Below are 20329 nucleotides of genomic sequence, written 5' to 3' on the forward strand. Positions count from 1 at the left end.
GGTGCTTGGTGGTATCAATGGGACGATGAGGCAAAGACGACGCGTCCACGGCCGTCCGTGACAAACTCCGCCGCGCGGCCGTTTTCCACACCAAAGCCATGGCCGACGAGAGGGAGCGACCGCTGACGCACGAGCCGAGACGAGCTGGACGACCTGTCTCCCCGACCGGGATGTTCGCGCTGCGATGCCTCGTCCGCGCTCTCCTCCGCGGCGGACAGATCAGGGGTGGACTTGGTATGCGGGACAATGATGGCCGAGGACGAAGTCGCGCGGCCGCGGCGACCTTCCCTTGCCCTAGACGAGGTCGAGGTCGTGCTGCTCCAGACGACGCGTCCTCGGCCGTCGGTCATGAATGGGGGGTCGGTCTCCTGGACAGCCTGTGCTGCTTGGGGCTCAGACTCGACTTGAGCAGCGTCAGGAGACATGGATGCCTCTGGGGCCGCCATCAATGAGGCCGGAGCGGAAGTCACCTCGTAGTTGCGCTGTCGCTCCTCCCATTCACGCATCATGTCTTCGACGTTCCACAGGTACTCCTCGCCTGCACTCGGGCCATCATCGACCGCACGGCTGTGGTCTGCAGGGCCCTCGGCCTGACTGTGCGATCCAGACGGGCCTGGAGGAAATGGGCGCATGTTATCGAGGAGGAACGACGGAACGAAAGCCGGAGAAGTCGGATCGAGTGCAGCGCCAGAAGACGACTGCGGTGAGGAGTGCGAGAACAATATGTTCGACGCTGGGTGCGTGGTGTTCTCTTCTGGGGGCGGGCTGACGACGACAGTGCTTCCAGGCCAGTAGCCCCAAACATCGCTGTCTTGGACTTGTTCCGGCTCTGACTGGTCTGCCTCAGGTGGTACTGGTGTCGCTTCCTCCTCTTCCTCCTCCTGGCCTGATTCGTCATCGAGAGTCAGCATCGGAGGGAGCATGTCGGGTCCGAAGACTGCCGCTATGCTGGCCAATACAGCTCGCCGCTGTGCAAAACGATCAGCACTGTGAAACGCTGCCAATGCACAGGCGCGACATACCATTTCCTGGGGTCTGAAGTTCACGTTGCCAATGGCAGTGAATAATCTACGCAGGTCAAGGTCACCATCATCATCCCGAGAACGGCGTCGCTATCCACACAGGTCTGAGCGAATGTTACATGCTTTCAGCCTTTGACAGCTTACCTCCATGTAGTACTCCACACCATGAGGGAATACATACGGGGTACCATCCTCGTTCTCGTGCTTGTAGAAGCAGTCCTTGCCGAACGGACAGAAGCGCTTCCTCGATGACCGCTCGAAGTACCTGAAAGAGCTTTCAGTCTCAAGGCCAACTTCAGAGAGGACAAAAGAATGCACCTGCACTTCACCCGTGCCATGCTGCTCTTGTACTTGTCGATCGCCTCGGCCTTCCTCGGATCGCCGTCCGCGAAGTACAAGCTTGAGGGGGTCACGAAACGCGAAGTCGTGCGGCACATCGGACAGGTCTTCGTTGTGCCGGCTTCAAGGATGTCCGAGGACTTGCCTTCAGAGCCTCGCCAGTTCTTGATGCACTGAGTGGATGACATCATGTGAGCCACAGTTCAGGCGCGAGATAGACGAGGACGTACTGGAAGGCAGAAGACGTGACTACAACCACCTGGGACGGAGGGTCAGCAACATCTCCCAAGAAAAGAGCTGATGAAAAGGGGTACTGTTCGGGTCGGAAGGCCATGGGCACGCAAGCGACGGAGGTGGGGACAAAGGAACCAAGTCGCAAAGCCGCATATATGCACTTACTCAATAACCCATAAGTCACCGGCTGATCGTAGCATATGGTACACAGATGCTCCTCTTCCTCCAAATCTTGGGACTGCTCCGGGGTACTCGAGCTCTGCTTCGGCGGCTCCGCATGGACGAACCAGCACTTGTCTCCGTGCCGACACCACCCTGCGGCATAGAACCTGCACGTCTTGCTCTTGTCAAAGGGTGTCAGCCGTTCCGCGTGGCCATGGAGGAACTTGCAGCCATCTCCGGCGTAGCACCCGCGGCTCGTGTTGCTGCGGTACGCTCCCTGTCAGCGACGACGATCTGCCACGTTTCGACACACGCATCTACTCACTAGTACTTGCATATACCTCGCGGTTTGGATGTAACGGGTCGTGTTGTGTCGGGGCCATTGCACGTTGTGTCGGGGGCGTCAGTGTCGCGATTAGACATCCGGTGAGGAGTAGGTTCGGTATGGCAGGCTGGCGTGAACGCAGAGCAAACGAGAGCCGCGTCACGCAGTCAAAGCAGGCGAAAAGCGTTAAATAGCAACAGAGAGAAGAGCAGGACGAGCTGGCGTGTGTTCTGAAGATCTGACCTGCGGTAACTGCAGCAGCCACCTGTGGTCAGCGTTAGAGTCAACACGAGCACCTCTTGCGTCAGCCCCCATAAGCAGCAGGTCTTACGTCAGCAAATATCGACCGCCTACATAAAGGCGTCTAATGCGATATCCTCAACCGTCCGCACATGCATGGCAACTGTGAATGTTTTGTCATAACAATGTTGCATGCGACATGACCTCCTTGGTACTGATTTGCGCTGTTTGATGGTATACTATGCAGGAGCAGCACAGTTTCGGCGCCCACCGCCTGAATTCGCCCCTGGGAATAGGAGACAACTTGAAGATGGCAGGAAGGCGTGAGAACAGACGTATTGTAGTGCTGAGTGTAGCCTCCTCCTTGGGAACTGCTACAATCCATCCTAGCCATAACTATAGAAAGGACACGTCAGACCACAATGCGTGCAGAAAAGAAAGTTCACCAACACACCAACAAATAATCGCTTCTCAAAGTGGCAATCACGGCGGACGACTCGAATAAACCTTCGTCTCCGCTTTACCCAGCCCACATGCCTCCAGTATACTTTGCCTGACGGTGTCCACCCCAAAATGCGGCTGCTCATGCGCCGCTGTCAGAATCGGGGGCAGACACGTCGGCGCCGCCTCGAAAATGTCCTTCTGGATGCCCTTCACGGCCTTTGCAAGCTCTCCTGGGCGGAGCGCATCCGACTTCGTGATGATAGCCTGCAGGGTCCACGTGAGCCCGCCAGAGGACTGACACTGCTCGTCGAGGGATTGGAGCATCATGCGGTCGACTTCGTTGAGACCGTGCTTCGCGTTGAAGAGGATGAATACTCTGCGGAGTCTGAGACACGTCAGTAATTGGGTTTGACTTCGTCACCACGACGGACAGCTCCCCACCAGGCAGAGAAGACAAGTGATTCTCTAAAGCAATGTGAATTGCGACCGAGTAAAACGGGTCACGTTATCTTCTCGACGTGTACTTTGCCGCCGAAAAGAATGTGTCTGGAGTCACTGTTCTGTCCTCGAGGTTCTCCGCCAGATCCAAGGGCCTGTCCGTCGAGTAAAAAGGGGGACATACTCTTTGCGCGTCTGCACGTAGTGGTCAAAAAGCGCGCCCCATTCAGGGCGGCCGCGTGAGCCATATCCTGGGGCATCGACGAGGACAAGGTAACCCGGAGGTGGCCCCACTCGGTAGAAGTTCAGAGTCTGCGTCCGTCCCTGCAACAAACCGACAGCGTGAGCTTCTCTAGGTGGGGCGGGGGAGCAATCAAACACGTACGGGGGTCTTGCTGGTGTGCAGCAGGTTGCGCCGGCCCAAGACGGCGTTCAAGAGAGTCGATTTACCGACGTTGGCACGCCCTGAAATAAGCGGACACGTCACCGAACGTCGGAAATGCGAAGGTGAGGCAGCGTACCGGTGACGATGACCTGCAAGCAGCAGTGAGTTACTAGATACGTTTACGCGCACGGTACTAAGCGAGGGAAGAGCTGACCTCGGGTCGGCCATGCAGGTTCGGTATTGACGCAGCGGTGGAGGCTGCGGCGAGGAACTCGGCCGACTTGGCATCCGCAAAGACTTTGCTCGGAACTTTGGAGGACATGCAACGCCGTGGGCTGGAGCACGCTCGGGAAATGCCACGCGCATTTGCTGCTGCGACGGCGTTGCCTGTGGTAGACGTCGCGTAGTGCAGAGACATCATGTTGACATCACCGACACGAATCCGTGGGCAGCGGGAGGCGAGAGTTTGCATCCGCCGGAGGGCCTAGTTCCAGGAACGATCGAGCAGGTTGCAGTTGCGGTTCGAAACAAGAGCTTGTGGGTCCAAGCGCTTGGGCACGGAGTTAGAGGTTAGACGCCGCTTGGTTTGAAACAGGACCGCGGCCACGTCCTCCCCACTGGCAGCCTTAAACGACCATTAATATGCCCAGTTCAGATCGCAACAGCTTCCGCAGGTAATGTAGCAATATGAAGCAAGGCGGTGTCTTCTATATACCAGAGATTTCGAAGATATCTGTCGACAAGCCTGGATGATAGCCCTAACCAGCAGACTGGGTTCGATCGTATCCACTTACATCCGCATCCACAGATCCTCCCTCGCCTCCGATCCACCTGAGACTACCATACCAAGCGTTATTGACTTTCGCTCTTCCGCAGGCACGAACCGCTCGAAATCTGGATCGATATCATCACTGTATGGTCAATGGCAGCACCCCACCTTCCGGATAGCTCCAGCTGAAACTTACTCACTCTCAGTTGCCTGCCTTCCGATTCCCGCAGGATGCGAAGCCTCAAACCGAATTATTTCGGGTCAAGTGGGACAGTTATGACTTCGACTTTGGGCCCGTCTGGAATGCGGATAGACACGTATACCCCCGCGGTGTTCTTTTCGCGCCTTCTCCTGCCTCGAATTCCTCGATCGCCCGATCGGTAAGTGGACCCCACAGTCTCGATACGAATTGCGCCACATCCGCGACGAGCCATCTCGGATGTGCGCCTCGTCTATAAGTACAACGGCCTGGACAGTCGACGATCTCCCTAACCAGACAATCTCTACCTCACCTTTGAGGCTGAAACTACTACCCACCCTCGCTGTATACTCTCACTGCGTTCTCCCCGCACCAGACCATCCTTCACTCTACCCAATCATCCCTCCCCAAGTATCACCATGACCTACCCCAAGAGTTGCCTGAAGCGCGGCTCCATCTCCTCTATCGCCTCCGACTGCGACTCGATTGCCAGCACAAGCCCACAGCAGCCACACGGCGTGCCCGAGTTCGCCCTCGCAGAGCCCTGCACATCCCTCCCGACAGCGAGCACCTCGTCATCGAGCCTCCCATCCACCTCCTCCGACACGGACGCCTCCCGCCCCCGCAGGAAGAGCGTCACCTTCTGTGAGGACGACGATGTCCATGTGTTCCACCCGCACCCGACCCCCCTGCACAAGCAGGCCAAGCGCGCCGCGTCGCGTCTCTTCAGTGAGTACCATTCGATTCTCTCCCTGACAAGGGACGCTGACACCTTCCCGCAGGAGCTTGCGCAGACGCCTTGCGCATCGAGCCGTACCAGTTCCCGGACGATGAGGACTACATGCAGCACGAGGACGGCTGGTCGTCTACATCGCCCGAGAGCTCGTGCATGCATCAGGAGGAGGAGTCTTACGCGTCCGAGAGACCGCGCTTCCTCACCGCGTTCGCGAACGTCCACATTGACGGCTTGCGTGCGGCGTTTCCTCGGTGACTAGTATAGTACCACTGCATGATGGCGTTGAGTTTGATGATGGACAATGACCTGGATCGGTCGTGGTATGGTTTGATATCGATATCCCCGAGATCTGGATTCCTGCTTGCAGTTGTATTTATTGTTTCGTTGCTACCCCCGGCGGTTATGTTCGCTCAGGCTTTGGTCCCCCACATATAGTTCCCAGTACTTGCAGCCCTTGTAATACCCTCTCGTCGAAACACAGTATGCGTTGACTTACAGGTGTGGCCCATGCTAGCTTCTCGTGTTTGTTGTTAGAGCAGGTCACTGTCCACCCATCAGAATGCTCAACCACGACCAACCGACTTAAGAAATTTGCAGCGCAATTAGAAGACTCGCACATCCTTGAATTGCAACCTTCATCGGATTTTTACCCAACAGGCACGAAAGAATTCTGACCATGGCCCATCCAGTCCTAGAGTTGTGTCGATCCCACCTTGGCCCGCCGAATTGCATTAAACAGTCATACAGAGCTTGCGAACCAGAACCTGCACCTACAAATCCGTCACGCGCAACTCGACGATCAAGAACCGCATAAGTAACAATCAACTCATCGACAAGTCTATGACAATCGGCACCATCGAAAACATACATAAATCTCTAGCCACGGGCGAAAGGTAGATCCTTCAAGGAGACGCATACATACACTTATACCGAACCCATTCATCGTCGATCATCCATCACAAAGAAGACTTGAACCACTTGAGCTGCAGCGCAACGACAACGACCGGGAGCACGCTGACGATCTCCCCAAGCCCCGCATAAGCAGGGGCGACGCGCACATGCACAAACGCGCCCGCCGCCAACAAGATCGCGACCAGATTGTACACGAACGACCACCCAAAGTTGAGCGCGATCCTGCGCGCGACGGCCTCCGAGAGCTCGAGCAGCGTCAGGATGCCCGTGAGCGACGGGTGCGTCAGGACCACGTCCGCAGCGGTGGACGCTGCGACCCCGGCGCCGTCCCCGGTGTGCAGATGCACCCCGATGGCCGCCTGCGCGAGCGCGACGGCGTCGTTCGTGCCGTCCCCGCAGAAGAGGACCGTGTCGCCCTGCGCGGTGAGCTCCTTGATGTATGCTTGCTTGTCTGCGGGGAGACAGCTCGCGCGGACGCGTTCCGCGGGTATGCCGAGCTCGGCGGCGGTCGAGAACACTGCGTTGGGGTGATCTCCGCTGAGGATGGACACACGGATGTTGCGCGCGGTGAGCTTGCGTATGACCTCGACTGCTTCCGGCCGGAGCGTGTCAGAGAGCCCAAAGGCCGCGAGGAGGCGATCGCCGTGGACGACGCAGAACGTCGTGAGGCCCTGCGCGATAAACGGCTGCACAGCGGGATGAGCCTCGAGCCCGAGCCATCCAGCGCTTCCGCCGCGAATATCCTGACCCAGGAGGGTACCTTGCACGCCTTTGCCGGTCACCATCTCAATCTTCTCCACGGAGCCCTGCGTGGCAGCGGTGCCTGCGAGGTTAGCAGCCACAGCTCGGGAGACAGGGTGGCGGCTGGTGGCGATGAACTCGGCGACGACGGCTTGTACGTCAAACTCCGTAGCGTCATCCACGAAGCGGCTGACCACAGCGAGTTTGCCCTCAGTGACGGTTCCGGTCTTGTCCAGCACGACGTGGTTGACCTTGCGCGCCTGCTCGATCGTAGTAGCCGCCTTGAAGACGAGGCCCAGCTTCGCACCGACACCGCCTGCAATCAGGATAACCATCGGAACCGCCAGCCCGATGGCGCACGGGCACGAGATAGCGAGGACCGAGATCGCATACGTGAGCGCGGTGACAGCAGCTTCGCCCTTCGACTGATGGCGCACTGCGACGCCGACGGCCATCCAGACAGCGAACGTGATGAGCGCAAGCACCAGGACCACGGGGACGAACCACCCGCAGATCCAGTCCACAGCCTCCTGGACGCGCGCGCGCGAAAACCGCGCATCGTCGACCATGCGCGCGATATCGCTGATCGTGTTCTCTCCAGGAAGACGCTTCACCTTGACGAAGAGGGTGCTTGGCCCGTTCAACGTGCCCGCGATCACCGCGCTGCCTGGCCCCTTCTCAACAGGGCGAGACTCGCCAGTCATCATGGATTCGTCGACCGTGCTCGTTCCGGACGTGACCTCCCCGTCGGTGATGATAGCGGAATCAGGCAGGACCTTGAACGTGTCTTCGTAGTGGAGAAGACGGACGTCTACTACGCTCTCCGTGGAGTCGGGGAGGACGATACAAGCCGTACGTTCCTGGAGCGACCGGATGGAGATGGCCTCGATAGCGCGCTGGCGAGCGACGGCACTGACGACCTGTCCGACCATGATCAACGTCACGAGCAGCGTACTGGTCTCAAAGAACTCGCCGGTCGCGAGAGGGCGGTCAAGCATGTCGAAGGTGAAGGCGACCACAGAGTACACGTATGCGGCCGTGGTGCTCAACACGATGAGCAGCTCGGTCTCGACCAACCGGGAGAACATCAAGCTCTTGAGCGAGCTGAGGTAGAAAGGACCCGTGATGCCGACTTGCACTATGGTGGCAAGCACGAGAGAAGCGATTGAATACGCCCGCGGGTGAGGAGGGAGCGGTGCCCAGGTCATGACCAAAACGGGAATCGTAAGCGTAGCGGACAGCGCAGCGCGAACGGCGAGGCTTCGAATATGCTTTGCTCCAGCCATGATCGCTGGGTCTGGTGGTTCCGGCGCGAGCACGGGCGAATACGACTCGTAGAATTCAAAAACCTGGCGTGGACCGACGACGTTGGGATCATAGGTGACTCGCAGATTGTCCTTGTCGGTACGCGCAAACGCTTCAACACCAAGCGGGCGCGGCATATTGAGCATCTTGTCCTGTAGAGCCCGAGGGACAGTCAAAAGAAGGTCGCGGGTGGATCCAGCCTTGATAACCTCGGCGGAGAAGCCCGAACGCTTCTCGATGAGCTGAACGAGGGAAGCGACGTCGGTGGCGTCCTTGTCGAAGTCGAACTCGGCGCGACAAAGTACCAAGCTTGTCTTGACGTTGCGAATGGCCGAGATCCCGCGCAGGGTGCGGATGAGCTTGTTCTCGCAGCCAGTGCAGGTCATCCCTTTAACGGCAAGGACCGTATGCTCCATAGATCCATCGACGACCGGCTTCTCCACTATGTCAAGGGCAACATGTTCGCTCTTCTCCTCGATACTCGTGCCATCGCCACAGGAACCGCCACCGCAGCAATCTTCGCGGCAGCAAGAGTCCACAGAGGCGCAAGACCGCGACTTCGCCGAACGCGATCCGACGTCGGCGTGGCCACGATACGGGATGCTACGGATGCTCAGTGCTGGGCCGCCGCCACAGTCACTCTTCCCGCAACAGGAGTGTACAGAGGCCGGACGGGAGCTCTCGTGAGAAGCACGGCCTTTGAACACGAGCCGTGTGCTCTGCTTGCTTGACCCGGGTCCGGCGACAGCCTTGCCGTTGGCAGTGCAGCAGGACTTGAGGCCTCGCGCTAGCAGAGCCCTGCAGACGCACCCGAAGGCGGCGAGTGTGTCGTTGTAACGGCCACGAGCGATCGTGCGGTGTTCCCCGCAGGCCTCCTTGCGGTACGTAGGAGGCGCAGGAGACGTCTTGGTGGTTGGGCGCTTGCGAAGCCCACCCTGCTCGCACGCACTGGCGGGAGTCGAAGGACGGGAATTGGTGGCCTTCTGCATATCCTTGGTGTCGCTGGCGTAACAAGTGCAGTCGGAGGTAACCTCTATAGACTGGTGAACATAGCCGCTATGGACGTTGTGACGTAACCGGGTACTCACCATCATGGGTGCTCTTCTCGTGGCACGAACCAGCCTTTGAGCTTCCACAGACCGCTTCACGTTGGTCGTGGAGATGCGTCTCATCGTCGGCGCAGATCACACGGGCGAGTTCGTCGAAGCATCCGTCTGGCCGACCAAGTTCTGTTTGAGAAGAAAGCAGATGATACTGGCACTGCACTCACCATCGCACTCACAGGTCGACCCTACACAGCAGCCCGGTTCTCCAGCTGCCGAAGGAGCTGCAGAAGCAGTAGATCGCACACTTTGTGCATCGACGTCGCTAGCACATTCCCCGCAGCACCCGCCCATGGTTGTGAGGTGGAAGAGCAGTCAAACGAGGGTTATCAAGGACGGTTATCGGAGCAGAGTCAAAGGAAGGTGTTAGGAATGCGGTTCCGGGCAAGGCCCACGCACGGACCACGCGCGGGAAGCCGACAGGCGCTGAGTTATGTGTTGGTGAGGCGGCCATGTCTGCGGCGACGAGGGTGCACGAAATGGCGTCGTGCAAGGTCGGACATGTTGGAGAAATCGTTGCATGGAGGTCTGAGAATGAACGGTGATGGTGGAGGAGAGGACGGAGTGTAAATTGCATAAATCTATAGTCCGTCACTGGGGTGGTACTCTTTCCGTGCCATAAGCGCTCAAGCACCGGCATCTCCTGCTTAACCTCCTCCTAGCTCCTCCGCCACAGGATCTGCGGCATCTACTTTTACGTATCTCTTTCTTCAGAGACAATCGTCAGGCGTACCGCCTCGACAACCGGCCAGAGGTATGGCAGGCCACCAATTTCTCGCGGACAGAGATGGTCTTCCGCAGTCCTCCTTGGCCTGCTGGAGGCCGATTCGAGGTGCGGCCAACAGCGTTTCGGAAGATATCTGTCCAGGATGCTACATGTAAAAAAACCAGCACCATCTTATTCTAGATTGTGATACAATGCCTATCTGCTGTCCTCCATATCCTCGTCACACAATAATGCTATTGAGTGTACCTTGCTAAAGGGCTACAGTGCTGGTATCTTCGTCATGTCCACGTCGTCGACTACATACCAGTTGGTAATGGTCAACGTCGGACATTCACACTACGAGCGCCCTCTCAGCAACCAAAGTTCGCTCAAGAGTCAATGAATGGTATGTACTCAAGCTTGGCCAGTCGGTTCGCCTTCCTCCGCTCCAGAGCCCCAGTAGTCTGAGACCACAGCTGGCACAGTTCTGCATGCTACACAAAGGTCAGATTGTCAGCGAGAGTGAGAGCAATGAAAGTCGTGATTACGCAAAGTCTCACCTTCACCCTGCGCCTAACCAGTCTCTTTTGCTGCTTGAGCAACTCCCGTCGCTCCTCCTCGGTTTCAGTGGCATGCCATTCCTGGAGGAACTGGTCGAGCTGCCGGCGCTGTACATAGTTGCCCTGCCTCGTGAACGTGTCGCTGGAAGAAGGCCAATGAGAACCGCCACGGGCTCACGGAATACCGGTGGTTGGACTTACTTGCACTTCGAAGGGTTAATGACGTTCACCAATTTCTGCAGGTTCTCGTTGTCCCGAAGATATGCGCACGAAGTGTAGTACCTATCGTAGGCACTTTTGCCATCGTACCGTCTGGGCATCAATTCAGGACATGCACGAAAGGCCGGCATTGAGAAGCTATACTCTACTCACGCTTTGGGAAGACATTCCGAACAGTACCTCGCAAACCACGTCCACCGCACGTTCAGCGCGTTGTCCTCGCCACAATGCTTCAAAACCGATCACGATGTCAAACGGTGCTCTCTTCTCTACGATGACACGGCAGTATAAGACACTTACGTTGCAGCGACGCGAGTACAGGAGGCGAGCGAATGCGCGTTCGTTCATGAACGACGGCAGCTCCGGCATCCCGGGCGTCCTCAACCTCGCATTCCGCCAGATATACTCCTGGTGCGGGTTGAGAAGAAACTGCGCAACGCGCTTGCAGGTGAGGGTGAGATTGAGTAGGTCCCGGGGATGGAGGTGGTTGGAAATCTGGAGACAACTCCTCGGTGAGGGACCGCAATCACCACAACCACCAACCGACCGGTCTGTGCACATACCTCTCCGAGGACGTCGAGTGGGAGAGTACTGAGCTTCACGCGCTTCCTCTCGCGCTCGAAAGCGGCTCGCAGCGTTGATAGACGGGGGAGTGGGATTGCAGGGGCCTTGAAACCACCTCGGTTCTGGTCCTGGTCGGCGGTCGGGTGCGTAGTCTTCAATTTCTTCTGTGGTGGAGGCATGGAGGGCGAGACACACACTAGAACGTTTGTGAAAGGGAGTTGTGGGACTCAACGGCCAGCAGAAGAGAAGTAAGCTCGGGGTGGTTGGAGAGGAAGTGGTAAGCGGGATTGTACTGGACAAGTTAAGTACGCGTTACGCGATCGCGTACCCGGGGGCGTCTATGCCTGCCGCAGCCCTGGGTGCTCCTTCTTCGGCAATAACCAGTGTAACGGTTCTGTGCGGCATCGCCAACTCCCACATATCGAAGAAGTTGAGAAGTCGACGCAGACTGCGACGTGGCGACACAATGGCCGAAGCGGTTTGTGGACTGCGGTAACACGGGATCGCATCGGACGCGATGCGCCTGCCCACATCTGTCAAGGAACAATGTTCATAAACAATCATCGCCATTGTGCCACTTGCAGATAAACGTAACATGCCTATGCACCACGCGCCATGCACCGTGCCTCTTGCCACCCATCTGCATCAGCCGTTGAACAGCGCTTCCTGGCCTGCGACGAGCCCGCCAAAATAGCACGTGAGCGCCTTTAGTTTCGTCCCCATCCACTCCTCCTCAATCTCGACCTTTTCATTGGGAGAATCGGCAACGAGGCGCGAGATCTCGTCCACACTGGTGTTTCGCGGGAGGAAGTAGGCGATGTTGCGCGTAAGCCCGCGGGCGATCTTGAAAAGCTCCGCACCGGGGACCGGACGGATATATTCCAAGCTGTAGTCGGCGTATGTCGTCTCTTCTGCATTGTCCACGTCAGGGGCGAGAGCGGGCGTGGACGATGATGCGGATCTGGCCAATTGAGGCTGGGTCTGAGGCTTGGATGGAGAAACGGAGGAGGTGGCGGAGAGGTACGAGGGACCGCCCCACGGCGGGCTGAGGAATACGACGTCTATCTTCCGGCGCGCGCGCTGCTTGAGCGTGCGCGCGAAAGAGAAGAAGTCTGCGAGGATGAACTCTATACGGTCTTCCACGCCGTACAGGGCCGCATTGTGCCGCGCGAGGGCAAGGCGGACGGGCGAGACGTCCAGCGCGATCACTGTGTGCCAAGCAAAGCGTGCAAACGTAGGAGCGATGCATGAAGAGTTATAAGAAACAGCAGAAGGGCCCGGGCAGAGAACAAGAGCACGCACCTCGCTCGCATGTCTTTGCAAACGCGATCGCGTTCCCTCCCACCCCGCAGAACGCGTCCAGGATGACGTTGCACCTGCACCTCTCTGCGATCTGGTCCGCGATTGCCTCCGGGGTGACACTGTACCAACCCTCCTCGTCCAGCAGGCACCCCGACGAGTACAGCGAGAAAAATCGTTCTCGCTGCGAAAAGTCTGCCAATCCGCCCGTCAGCGCGCGGCCCATCCCCACGGAGGGTCAGTACAGCAAGGTTAGATGACAACGTACACTTTTGTAGGTGCTCGGGCACCTGCGACGCGTCCGTATAGAACGGCACAAGTCCCGTCGCATCGTACTTCTCCAGCCCAGGTCCAAGCAGCCCCGTCTGCAGCTTTGCCTTCTTTTTCGGCCTAGTGTCGAGCACATCACTGTCTCGCTGCGTGTCCAGATGCTCTTCGTGCGTCTCAGATGAGATAGTGGGCTCGGTGACTCTTTTCGTAGCAGAGCCGTGCTGAGACGTCAACGTGGATGCGGGCCCGGGCGACGAGGTCGGTTCTGTCGTGTCGAAGACATGGCGCGCCAGGCCGCTGAGCCCAGTGATGTTGTTTTTCCTCTTGCCCATGGGAATGAGCGCGAGATAGAGGGATGAGGACCGTCGACCGTTGAGACGCGTCTCGTGTATAGGTAAGGCGCGAAGAGAAATACGCACAAGCGCCAGCAGTTGGCCACAATGTCCTCGGCGCGAAGAGAGGACTAAGTTTTTCCGATTGCAACAAGACTTAGACTGGTACGTCATTAAGGTAGAGCAGGCTGTTCCATCGTGCGTATTAGAGCTGCATCCAGGCTACAGGCTATCCTTACACTAAGCATCCTCCCGACAAGACTCGATGACCTCCCCAACCCTCATCACCAATTCATCACATCCCCACTGGCCGACTACGCTCACGCCGATCGGCCACCCATCTGCGCCCTGGCCTCCAGGGACGCTCATCGCAGGTAGGCCAGCGAGCGACGCAGGGACGGTCATCACGTCCTGAAGGTACGCGTCTAGTGTCGAGGACTGCGCATCCGTCGCGTCATCTGGACCACGAAGCTTTGGTGCCGTCTCAATCGCTGAGGGGTGCAGGAGAACGTGTACGCCATCTGCGGGAGCGGAAGGAGAGGATGCGAGCGCGTTGGGGACACAGAAGACGCGGTCGAAGTCGGCCTTGATGAGCTTCCGCACTCGCTGTGCCTGCAGGAAGTAGTTCTCAAATGCACTGTCGCAGAGAAGTAGCAGTTAGTTGAACAGTCGAAGAAGGCGATGCAAGAGAGACTCACTCGGCAGATAGGGCGTATGTTCCCAAGAGCATCCGCCTCTGGACTTCCTTGCCAAACCCGAGCGAGCGAGTGTGTGCGTAGACATTCGCCGTCTTCACCAGGTCGGCGCCCGGAGGCGGTTCCACACGCGTGCCTGCAAGTTGTCAGAATGATGCTGATAGCCTGCATGTGACTTTGCATACCGTATTCAATGCCGTCGTACCGTGCCAAGTTGCTGCTGGCTTCTGCACTCGAGATGACGTAGTAGGCGCTGAGCGCGTATGGTGTTGAGGGCAGCGATACAGGTACCAGGGTGGCACCGCGAGCTCGAAGCTGTTCCAATATTCGTCGGACCGGGGTGACGACACTTTGCTGCAACTCGGTCGGGAAGTATTCCTACAACTGTTTGTCAGGTCTCGATTCGACAAGGTGTATCAAAGCAGACAGACCTGTGGGACGCCAACTCGGAGGCCGTTCAAGGAATCCCCTTGTACGTGCTCGAAATGACTTGTAAGGAGTTGCGATGCCTTCTCCCTGACGCCGGAGGGTGCCGCAGTGGGGTCTCTGCTGTCGTATACAGCGAGAATATCTGCAGTGTGTCGGTACGATCGAACGTTGCACGTAGCGAGACGTCTTACCGTGTACGCGTCTTACAGTACGCACGTCCCGGGCCAGGACACCGACGCAGTCGAGACTGTCGGCAAACGATACTACACCCCACCTGCGAAGAATATATGAGACCAAGAAGAGCAATCTCGAGGGAGTATGCGCACCTGCTTATGATCCCGTATGATGGTTTCAACCCTACGACCCCACAGTACGAAGCTGGCAACCTGACGGAGCCGCCAGTGTCTGTTCCCAGTGCACTATCCTTCACGCCCGTTGAATGGCAGGAGCATCAATATGCATTATGGAAACGCACGCATCACATAGGTTCGCCGCTACGGCAGCAGCACTCCCGCCAGAACTCCCGCCTGCAGACCTTCTCTCCACAACCTCTCCAGAAGCGACTTTTACACCGAATGGGTTGACTACAGGACCGTGTGCGGAGTGAATATTCAATGACCTAGTTCGGATGTCAATCTCGGAAGGGCTCTCTGCATTGAATACCTGACTTACCCCATGCCAAACTCGTCACAGTTCGCCTTCCCGACAATTTCGGCGCCATTGGCGGTAAGCAATGATACGACTGTCGCGTCAAATGGCGACTTAAAGTTCTCCAAAATCTTGGATGAGCAGGTCGTTGGTAAGTTCTTGGTGCATATGTTGTCCTTGATGGCCAGGCGAAGTCCATGAAGAGAGCTGGTCGACGCAGCAGGCAGCGAGCTTGCGGCTTGAGAAGTTAAGGCATTGATGACGGCGTTGACTGTCTGGAAAGATACCTTGCGCGAGAAGACGAAGCTAGACGGGTTCGAGCATGATGTCCTCTGCCGCACAAGAGAGAGCATCGAGGCGGTTGCGCAAAGCTCGACGCGGTCCGGCCAAGCGCTTCACCCGCGTTATTTGCGTCTATTGTCCAACAGCCTTGGATCCTAACACACGCAAACACTGCCATTTCCTGTTTGGGAAAATTTTGAGCATGGTGTATGGGCGTCTCCTCCTCGTCCCGCCTCCGAGTCTGCCATGTCTGCACGTCCGTCGAAAGCTGCCTCTCTACCCACAAAACCAATCCAGAAGAAGGCTAGAATTGCCTCAGAGCCTAAAAAGTCTCCGAAGAAGGCTGGGCTCGCCTCAAAACCGAAAGCGAAGGCTCCGGACTCCGCAACCAAACTGTCCGCAAAGGCGAAAGGCAAGGAACGCGCCGCTACCCCAGTTTCTGAGTCCAAAAAGCACAAGAAGACCTCTACCGGTGTCTCTGACCCAAGCTCATCGACATCTGTGCCGACGTCCTTCAAGGTTGTCGCAGGGTCATACGAGAAACTTCTCTATGGCCTCCAGGGCACGGTTTCCGTCGACTCTAACTCTTCCGAATACTCCTTCGACCTCAAACCCATCTTCATATTCCCCGCACATGTCTCATGCATAAAGTCCGTCGCAGCGTCGCCACAGGGAGGCAAATGGCTAGCGACTGGGAGCGCGGACGAGATCATCAAGGTGTGGGACCTCCGGAGGCGGAAAGAGATCGGAGGGCTCATGCAGCACCAAGGTACGTCTTGCATCTTACAACCATGCAACCGTCTGTCCCAACTCGACGCTGTAGGTTCCATCACACACCTTGTATTCCCTTCGCGCTCCTACCTGCTTTCCGCCTCTGAAGACGGCACGCTCTGTCTGTTCCGCGCGCGAGATTGGGCCGTACTCCGCGAGCTGAAGGGACACAAAGGACGCGTCAACTCCGTCGCTGTCCACCAATCCTGCAAGGTCGTGTTGAGCGTAGGGAAGGACAGGACGGTGCGCATGTGGGACCTCATGCGAGGCAAGGGCTCCGCGAGCACGAAGATCGGCAAAGGTACGTCTCCTCCTCACGTTCTATCATTCATCCCACCTACCTACCAATCCAGAGGGCGAGCTGGTACGCTGGTCCACAGACGGTACCCTCTTCGCGGTCCAAGCACACAGCACCATAGACATCTACTCCACCGTACGTCCGCATATGCCCTCGTGGTCATGATACTAATCCCGCGCGATGGCAGGATATGGAACTCTTGCACACAATCACCCACCCCTCGCGCGTGCACGACATCAAGTTCTGCAAGCGCGTCGTTGGCTCTGGCGAACTACTCCTCGTGGGCGCTGAGGACAAGAAGCTCACTGTGTACGACATCCCTTCAGACCGCACGAAACCGCCCATCGTCATCGCTGAGATGGTCGGGCATGACAATCGGTACGTCGTCTCTGCCGCTTCCTCAACATCTCATGATTTGATCTTCATCCTGTGTGGATTAGGGTAAAAGCAGTAGACACGATCCACATCGCCCTCCCGGCCGGCGCCGCGCGCAAGGAGACGACGGTCGTATGCACCATCTCCTCAGACGGGAAGGTGCGCCTGTACGACTTGGCTGCACTCCCCGCGTCGTCGCCAGAGGACGAGCAGAGCAAGCAGAAGCTTTCCCTGGGGCCAGTAGCCGAGTACGACACTAAGGGCACGCGGCTGACGTGTCTGACGCTCGCGGATGGAGACGTCGGTGCTGCCGCAGCTGCGAACGGGAAGCGGAAACGCGCTGACGATGATGGAGATGGGGATGAAGAAGAGGAAGAGGTGGAGGGCGAGGAGTTGGCCTTGCACGAGGAGGCAGAGGGCGAGGGCGAGGGCGAAGGTAGCGAAGCGTTGAGTGACGAGGAGTAGGGGAGTTACAAGGTTAGAAATCGTGATTGCGGGTCCAATTATGCTCATTCGTCGGTCCGTGCCTAGGTATGGCTCCCTCGCTTGTGTGGTTTAACCATCAGCGTATTCATGCGCAGCCCAGCGTCAACGGAAGCATGGGTACTACTTAGTAGCAACACTCAACTACAGCTACGCGCATATCACATGGATTGAATGGGTTTACATAACATCCTTCCATTCTTTGCGTCACGTCATGATGCAGCGGTACCTCGGATAAGTTCTCTTCTGCGCGCATCGCGAGGTACGATCCGACAGTCAAATCGATCAGGATGTCTGCCCCAAAGACCGTACTCAGCATCACAGCCCAACAACGATAACGACAACATGAGGCGACTCACGACACTGCGAGATTACTTCCCATGTTCACGTCCAGCTTTCGCGGTACGCCTGCCTCGTCCACGGGAGGACTGATGATGAATGTGTGCAGGATCGACGCGCAGACCATGAACAGGGAGGCTTCGGCGAAGTGTTTCCCGGGGCATATCCTGTGGGTCCAGAGCGCGTGTGAAGTCAGGCACAACCGGGGAGCCAGGGGAACGAGTGTTACCTCCGTCCAAACCCGAAGACGTATGTTGTTGGATCCCTAACCTCCGGGTTCAGCCGACCATCATCTCGCAGGAATCGTTCTGGCTCGAAGACTTCCGGTTCGGCATACATGGTCTCGTCTCGAGACAGAGCCCTGGGAGACCATGTCAGTCAGACCCAAGTGGGGAGAAGCTGAGAGTCACCATACCATTGGTTCACCAGGACAATCGAGCCCGCCGGTATGAGGTAGCCCTTGTACTCGTCGTCCTCCACTGAGCGATGGGGGACGCCTATCGGAGCCACCACATGCCACCGCAGAACTTCTTTCACAAGCGCGTGCGTGTATGGCAGCGCCGCTCGGTCGTCAAGGCCGGGAAGACGATCGGGCCCGACGACGGCGTCGAGCTCTGCCTGTGCCCGTTCTTGTACCTTGGGGTACTTTGCCATTGCGAGGATGAATGCATGTACGGATGCATTCGTCTGGCAGTGTACTCAGTAATAACCCAGACTAATCGAGAGCAAGTGCCAAGGGTGCTCACCGTGTCGGCCCCCGCTGAATCCGTTCTCATGCGTCAGCTGGAGATACAAGTTGAGTGTGCGGCTCAAACACACCCGCGTAGATCGTGGCAGTCACGTTCTTAGCCATCTCTTCGTCCTCTCCGGCGGCCGTCAGGCGGGTCATGATGGACTCATGCACACCCTGCTTATCCTGGGGTTCGTGAGATTGAAGAATGAAAAGAAAGGCAGGAAGGAGTCTATCATAGGGGATGCTCACCATTGTCTCCTTGGCAGAATCATACAGCTGGTCGCGGATGGCAGCTATCTCCTTCTTCCACCTCTCAGCGAGCTTCTTGAACCCTCCGCCCGGTGTCCACGAAGGGATGTGGAGCATGAACGGAAAGGCCTCCACAACGTGCTGTCCCGGGGTGCTAATGTCTTCTGCGATATGTGCCAGCTCTTGCGCTAGCTTATGGTGCGTCGTATCGCCCTGCGTCAGGTTCACGCCGTACGTTATCCGGAGAATGCTAGCAGCGAAGGAGCTGCAAGGCGAAATTGCCACTCGTGAGCAACGACTCTGATAGGCAGTCACGTAAACCACAGCGGCGTGACCTGGAGTTACGTACAACTTGATGTGATAGGAAAACCGCTCCGGGGCCTCCAGGAGGTTGCGAAGCAGGTTGTGAGTGACCTCTTGCTGGATCGCCTGGTATCGCACGACCATCGTGGGTAGGAACTGGTTGTGGAATGCACGGCGATACCTGCGCCATTCGAGCCCGTAGTTTTTGAAGACGAATATCCAATCCAGGTTGGTCCTGCAGGAACCTCTTCGTCAGAACCTCTGATATCGTCGAACGACGTTGCCTTGCGCAACAAATGCTCCCTTTCACTCACAAGTTCACCATGACCGAGTGTGGCCTGTCTGAGTAATTCGCCGATCTCTTCTCCATGAGCTCACAGGCTGCCTCGTAAGAGCCGAGGATTACGACCGACTGCCCGAGCACCCTCAAGTAAACGACATCACCTGCATTGGCAGGCTACTTCAGCGGCGCCATGAATGTGCAGTAAAAGCGAGGAGGCTCACCGTACTGTAGGGAGAGCCCCCGAAACTCTCGGCCCAAATGCTTGCGCGGGAAGTCCAATACGTTACCCACCACTGGCAAAGGGCGGGGCCCCGGTGGAAGACGACCTTTGGCAGATTTGCGGGTGTAAAGCGCAAGTAACAGTGCAACTGTCAGGAGGAGCAGCGCGCTATCGGTAGCCGTAATCATGTCGGGTAGGAATGGTATGGAGCCCGCTTATGAGGTAACACGAAGGGGCGACTTTGGCACTTGCGGTGGTTTGTGGGCGACAAGATATTGAGGTCTCAAGGAGTATAAGAAGCAAAGCAGAGAGACGCTGTCAAGTCGTTGTGAACTACGCAGAATTGCCACATCAACTCTCGAGGGAAGTTCGGCTTCGGAGTGGCAGTAGTCCGGCACCGATCCCGCTGCCAGCAGGTAAGTCGTCTCACGGAGACTGCAAAATGGTGCGGCCGGATACCACGACCATCTGGCCATTATCAATCTCGCGACCCTGCAGACCAGATTTATCAGGATGTAATCGCATCAGCGTGCGCTACGCATGAGGTTAATTTCCTGCGAGTCGCAGCGGGGCGGAGATCGGATGTCGGTGGGGCGGCACCAACTCCGCAGGGTTACAATGCCCAGTCTGACAAGGCTCACCTGGGGATACGTACTACATACCGTAGTACGGTTCTATGGTAGCGGCTGCGAATTGAGTCATTGTTGAATGACAACTCAAGGTGCACGGTGGAGGCGATGTACCAGAGACTAGTAGAGTACTTCTTAGCGTGTCGGTAGTACCCGGAACCTTAACCTTCGTTCTGCCGTTGTGTATTACCCGATTTCGATGTCATCCATGCCATATACTATTAACCTGGCACGGCGGGCACGCACGCTGGACTACTTCCGAGTCTGTAGCACCCAATATTTGAACAG

General features: G+C 57.3%; 12 protein-coding genes across 12 annotated transcripts in view; 3 read left to right on the forward strand and 9 right to left on the reverse strand.

Annotated features, from left to right (window-relative positions):
- The window catches only part of L226DRAFT_383618 (uncharacterized protein), a 1525-nt gene extending 397 nt beyond the window's left edge, over positions 1 to 1128 (reverse strand). Inside the window, exon 1 of the mRNA XM_067674409.1 lies at positions 1 to 1128. This exon is cut by the window's left edge and continues 397 nt beyond it. Within this exon, the coding sequence (XP_067537267.1) occupies positions 15 to 1025 (1011 nt within the window). The 5' untranslated portion in view covers positions 1026 to 1128 and the 3' untranslated portion in view covers positions 1 to 14.
- L226DRAFT_460188 (uncharacterized protein) lies at positions 1113 to 2180 on the reverse strand (the record flags this gene model as incomplete). Its single annotated transcript, XM_067675573.1, has 5 exons — positions 1113 to 1287; positions 1341 to 1534; positions 1592 to 1620; positions 1761 to 2020; positions 2083 to 2180. 5 exons carry the CDS (start codon positions 2178 to 2180, stop codon positions 1113 to 1115), a joined length of 756 nt encoding a protein of 251 aa, XP_067537268.1.
- A 302-nt stretch (positions 2181 to 2482) lies between these two features.
- L226DRAFT_533750 (P-loop containing nucleoside triphosphate hydrolase protein) lies at positions 2483 to 4113 on the reverse strand. The gene is made up of 6 exons (XM_067680534.1): positions 3804 to 4113; positions 3726 to 3738; positions 3590 to 3669; positions 3389 to 3528; positions 2777 to 3151; positions 2483 to 2718 (listed from the first exon to the last, which is right to left on the reverse strand). Exons 1-5 carry the CDS (start codon positions 4008 to 4010, stop codon positions 2806 to 2808), a joined length of 786 nt encoding a protein of 261 aa, XP_067537269.1. The 5' UTR covers positions 4011 to 4113; the 3' UTR covers positions 2483 to 2718; positions 2777 to 2805.
- Positions 4114 to 4392: 279 nt separating this feature from the next.
- Positions 4393 to 4896, forward strand: L226DRAFT_383676 (uncharacterized protein). Its single transcript, XM_067674412.1, has 2 exons — positions 4393 to 4507; positions 4565 to 4896. Exons 1-2 carry the CDS (start codon positions 4505 to 4507, stop codon positions 4814 to 4816), a joined length of 255 nt encoding a protein of 84 aa, XP_067537270.1. The 5' UTR covers positions 4393 to 4504; the 3' UTR covers positions 4817 to 4896.
- Positions 4808 to 5621, forward strand: L226DRAFT_383672 (uncharacterized protein). Its single transcript, XM_067674411.1, has 2 exons — positions 4808 to 5286; positions 5340 to 5621. Exons 1-2 carry the CDS (start codon positions 4977 to 4979, stop codon positions 5546 to 5548), a joined length of 519 nt encoding a protein of 172 aa, XP_067537271.1. The 5' UTR covers positions 4808 to 4976; the 3' UTR covers positions 5549 to 5621.
- Positions 5622 to 5925: 304 nt separating this feature from the next.
- On the reverse strand, positions 5926 to 9905 carry L226DRAFT_533752 (heavy metal translocatin). Its single transcript, XM_067680535.1, has 3 exons — positions 9522 to 9905; positions 9340 to 9465; positions 5926 to 9284 (listed from the first exon to the last, which is right to left on the reverse strand). The coding sequence occupies exons 1-3, from the start codon at positions 9646 to 9648 to the stop codon at positions 6250 to 6252; spliced, it is 3288 nt and encodes a 1095-aa protein (XP_067537272.1). The 5' UTR covers positions 9649 to 9905; the 3' UTR covers positions 5926 to 6249.
- A 428-nt stretch (positions 9906 to 10333) lies between these two features.
- L226DRAFT_383713 (uncharacterized protein) lies at positions 10334 to 11815 on the reverse strand. The gene is made up of 7 exons (XM_067674413.1): positions 11403 to 11815; positions 11140 to 11334; positions 10993 to 11069; positions 10822 to 10932; positions 10621 to 10762; positions 10475 to 10554; positions 10334 to 10417 (listed from the first exon to the last, which is right to left on the reverse strand). The coding sequence occupies exons 1-7, from the start codon at positions 11580 to 11582 to the stop codon at positions 10399 to 10401; spliced, it is 804 nt and encodes a 267-aa protein (XP_067537273.1). The 5' UTR covers positions 11583 to 11815; the 3' UTR covers positions 10334 to 10398.
- Positions 11816 to 12048: 233 nt separating this feature from the next.
- Positions 12049 to 13304, reverse strand: L226DRAFT_460003 (S-adenosyl-L-methionine-dependent methyltransferase; the record flags this gene model as incomplete). Its single annotated transcript, XM_067675562.1, has 3 exons — positions 12049 to 12611; positions 12706 to 12897; positions 12971 to 13304. 3 exons carry the CDS (start codon positions 13302 to 13304, stop codon positions 12049 to 12051), a joined length of 1089 nt encoding a protein of 362 aa, XP_067537274.1.
- Positions 13305 to 13445: 141 nt separating this feature from the next.
- Positions 13446 to 15471, reverse strand: L226DRAFT_484581 (amidase signature enzyme). The gene is made up of 8 exons (XM_067677064.1): positions 15101 to 15471; positions 14904 to 15047; positions 14755 to 14847; positions 14620 to 14702; positions 14431 to 14570; positions 14185 to 14377; positions 14003 to 14135; positions 13446 to 13941 (listed from the first exon to the last, which is right to left on the reverse strand). The coding sequence occupies exons 1-8, from the start codon at positions 15427 to 15429 to the stop codon at positions 13545 to 13547; spliced, it is 1512 nt and encodes a 503-aa protein (XP_067537275.1). The 5' UTR covers positions 15430 to 15471; the 3' UTR covers positions 13446 to 13544.
- Positions 15472 to 15604: 133 nt separating this feature from the next.
- L226DRAFT_460411 (WD40 repeat-like protein) lies at positions 15605 to 16872 on the forward strand (the record flags this gene model as incomplete). The annotated part of the gene is made up of 4 exons (XM_067675588.1): positions 15605 to 16127; positions 16182 to 16430; positions 16483 to 16562; positions 16615 to 16872. 4 exons carry the CDS (start codon positions 15605 to 15607, stop codon positions 16870 to 16872), a joined length of 1110 nt encoding a protein of 369 aa, XP_067537276.1.
- Positions 16873 to 16897: 25 nt separating this feature from the next.
- On the reverse strand, positions 16898 to 17406 carry L226DRAFT_383768 (uncharacterized protein). Its single transcript, XM_067674414.1, has one exon. The coding sequence runs from the start codon at positions 17313 to 17315 to the stop codon at positions 16950 to 16952; it is 366 nt and encodes a 121-aa protein (XP_067537277.1). The 5' UTR covers positions 17316 to 17406; the 3' UTR covers positions 16898 to 16949.
- Positions 17407 to 17468: 62 nt separating this feature from the next.
- Positions 17469 to 19603, reverse strand: L226DRAFT_484587 (cytochrome P450; the record flags this gene model as incomplete). Its single annotated transcript, XM_067677065.1, has 10 exons — positions 17469 to 17579; positions 17645 to 17791; positions 17854 to 17985; positions 18040 to 18311; positions 18371 to 18384; positions 18444 to 18540; positions 18607 to 18871; positions 18956 to 19144; positions 19224 to 19353; positions 19414 to 19603. The coding sequence occupies 10 exons, from the start codon at positions 19598 to 19600 to the stop codon at positions 17498 to 17500; spliced, it is 1515 nt and encodes a 504-aa protein (XP_067537278.1). The 3' UTR covers positions 17469 to 17497.
- Between the last annotated feature and the right edge of the window lie 726 nt (positions 19604 to 20329).

This window comes from Lentinus tigrinus (genome assembly GCF_003813185.1).
Source record: "Lentinus tigrinus ALCF2SS1-7 unplaced genomic scaffold L226scaffold_8, whole genome shotgun sequence".
NCBI classification, from domain to species: Eukaryota; Fungi; Basidiomycota; class Agaricomycetes; order Polyporales; family Polyporaceae; genus Lentinus; species Lentinus tigrinus.

Bases quoted from the DNA above. Each gene is read 5' to 3' on its own strand.
- L226DRAFT_533750 (XM_067680534.1), bottom strand. From the start codon at position 4,010: ATGATGTCTCTGCACTACGCGACGTCTACCACAGGCAACGCCGTCGCA. The intron at 3,529-3,589 runs GTACGTGTTTGA...GGTTTGTTGCAG, and splicing joins TGCACACCAGCAAGACCCCC to GGACGGACGCAGACTCTGAA. The intron at 3,152-3,388 runs GTATGTCCCCCT...GACGTGTCTCAG, and splicing joins TACGTGCAGACGCGCAAAGA to ACTCCGCAGAGTATTCATCC.
- L226DRAFT_383672 (XM_067674411.1), top strand. From the start codon at position 4,977: ATGACCTACCCCAAGAGTTGCCTGAAGCGCGGCTCCATCTCCTCTATC. The intron at 5,287-5,339 runs GTGAGTACCATT...ACCTTCCCGCAG, and splicing joins CGCCGCGTCGCGTCTCTTCA to GAGCTTGCGCAGACGCCTTG.
- L226DRAFT_533752 (XM_067680535.1), bottom strand. From the start codon at position 9,648: ATGGGCGGGTGCTGCGGGGAATGTGCTAGCGACGTCGATGCACAAAGT. The intron at 9,466-9,521 runs GTGAGTGCAGTG...TTGGTCGGCCAG, and splicing joins GTCGACCTGTGAGTGCGATG to ACGGATGCTTCGACGAACTC. The intron at 9,285-9,339 runs GTGAGTACCCGG...ACCAGTCTATAG, and splicing joins CGAGAAGAGCACCCATGATG to AGGTTACCTCCGACTGCACT.
- L226DRAFT_383713 (XM_067674413.1), bottom strand. From the start codon at position 11,582: ATGCCTCCACCACAGAAGAAATTGAAGACTACGCACCCGACCGCCGAC. The intron at 10,933-10,992 runs GTGAGTAGAGTA...ATTGATGCCCAG, and splicing joins TCGGAATGTCTTCCCAAAGC to ACGGTACGATGGCAAAAGTG. The intron at 10,555-10,620 runs GTGAGACTTTGC...ACCTTTGTGTAG, and splicing joins TGGTTAGGCGCAGGGTGAAG to CATGCAGAACTGTGCCAGCT.
- L226DRAFT_484581 (XM_067677064.1), bottom strand. From the start codon at position 15,429: ATGCTCTCTCTTGTGCGGCAGAGGACATCATGCTCGAACCCGTCTAGC. The intron at 15,048-15,100 runs GTAAGTCAGGTA...CATCCGAACTAG, and splicing joins TGTGACGAGTTTGGCATGGG to GTCATTGAATATTCACTCCG. The intron at 14,703-14,754 runs GTGCGCATACTC...TATTCTTCGCAG, and splicing joins TCATACGGGATCATAAGCAG to GTGGGGTGTAGTATCGTTTG.
- L226DRAFT_383768 (XM_067674414.1), bottom strand. From the start codon at position 17,315: ATGAGCATAATTGGACCCGCAATCACGATTTCTAACCTTGTAACTCCC.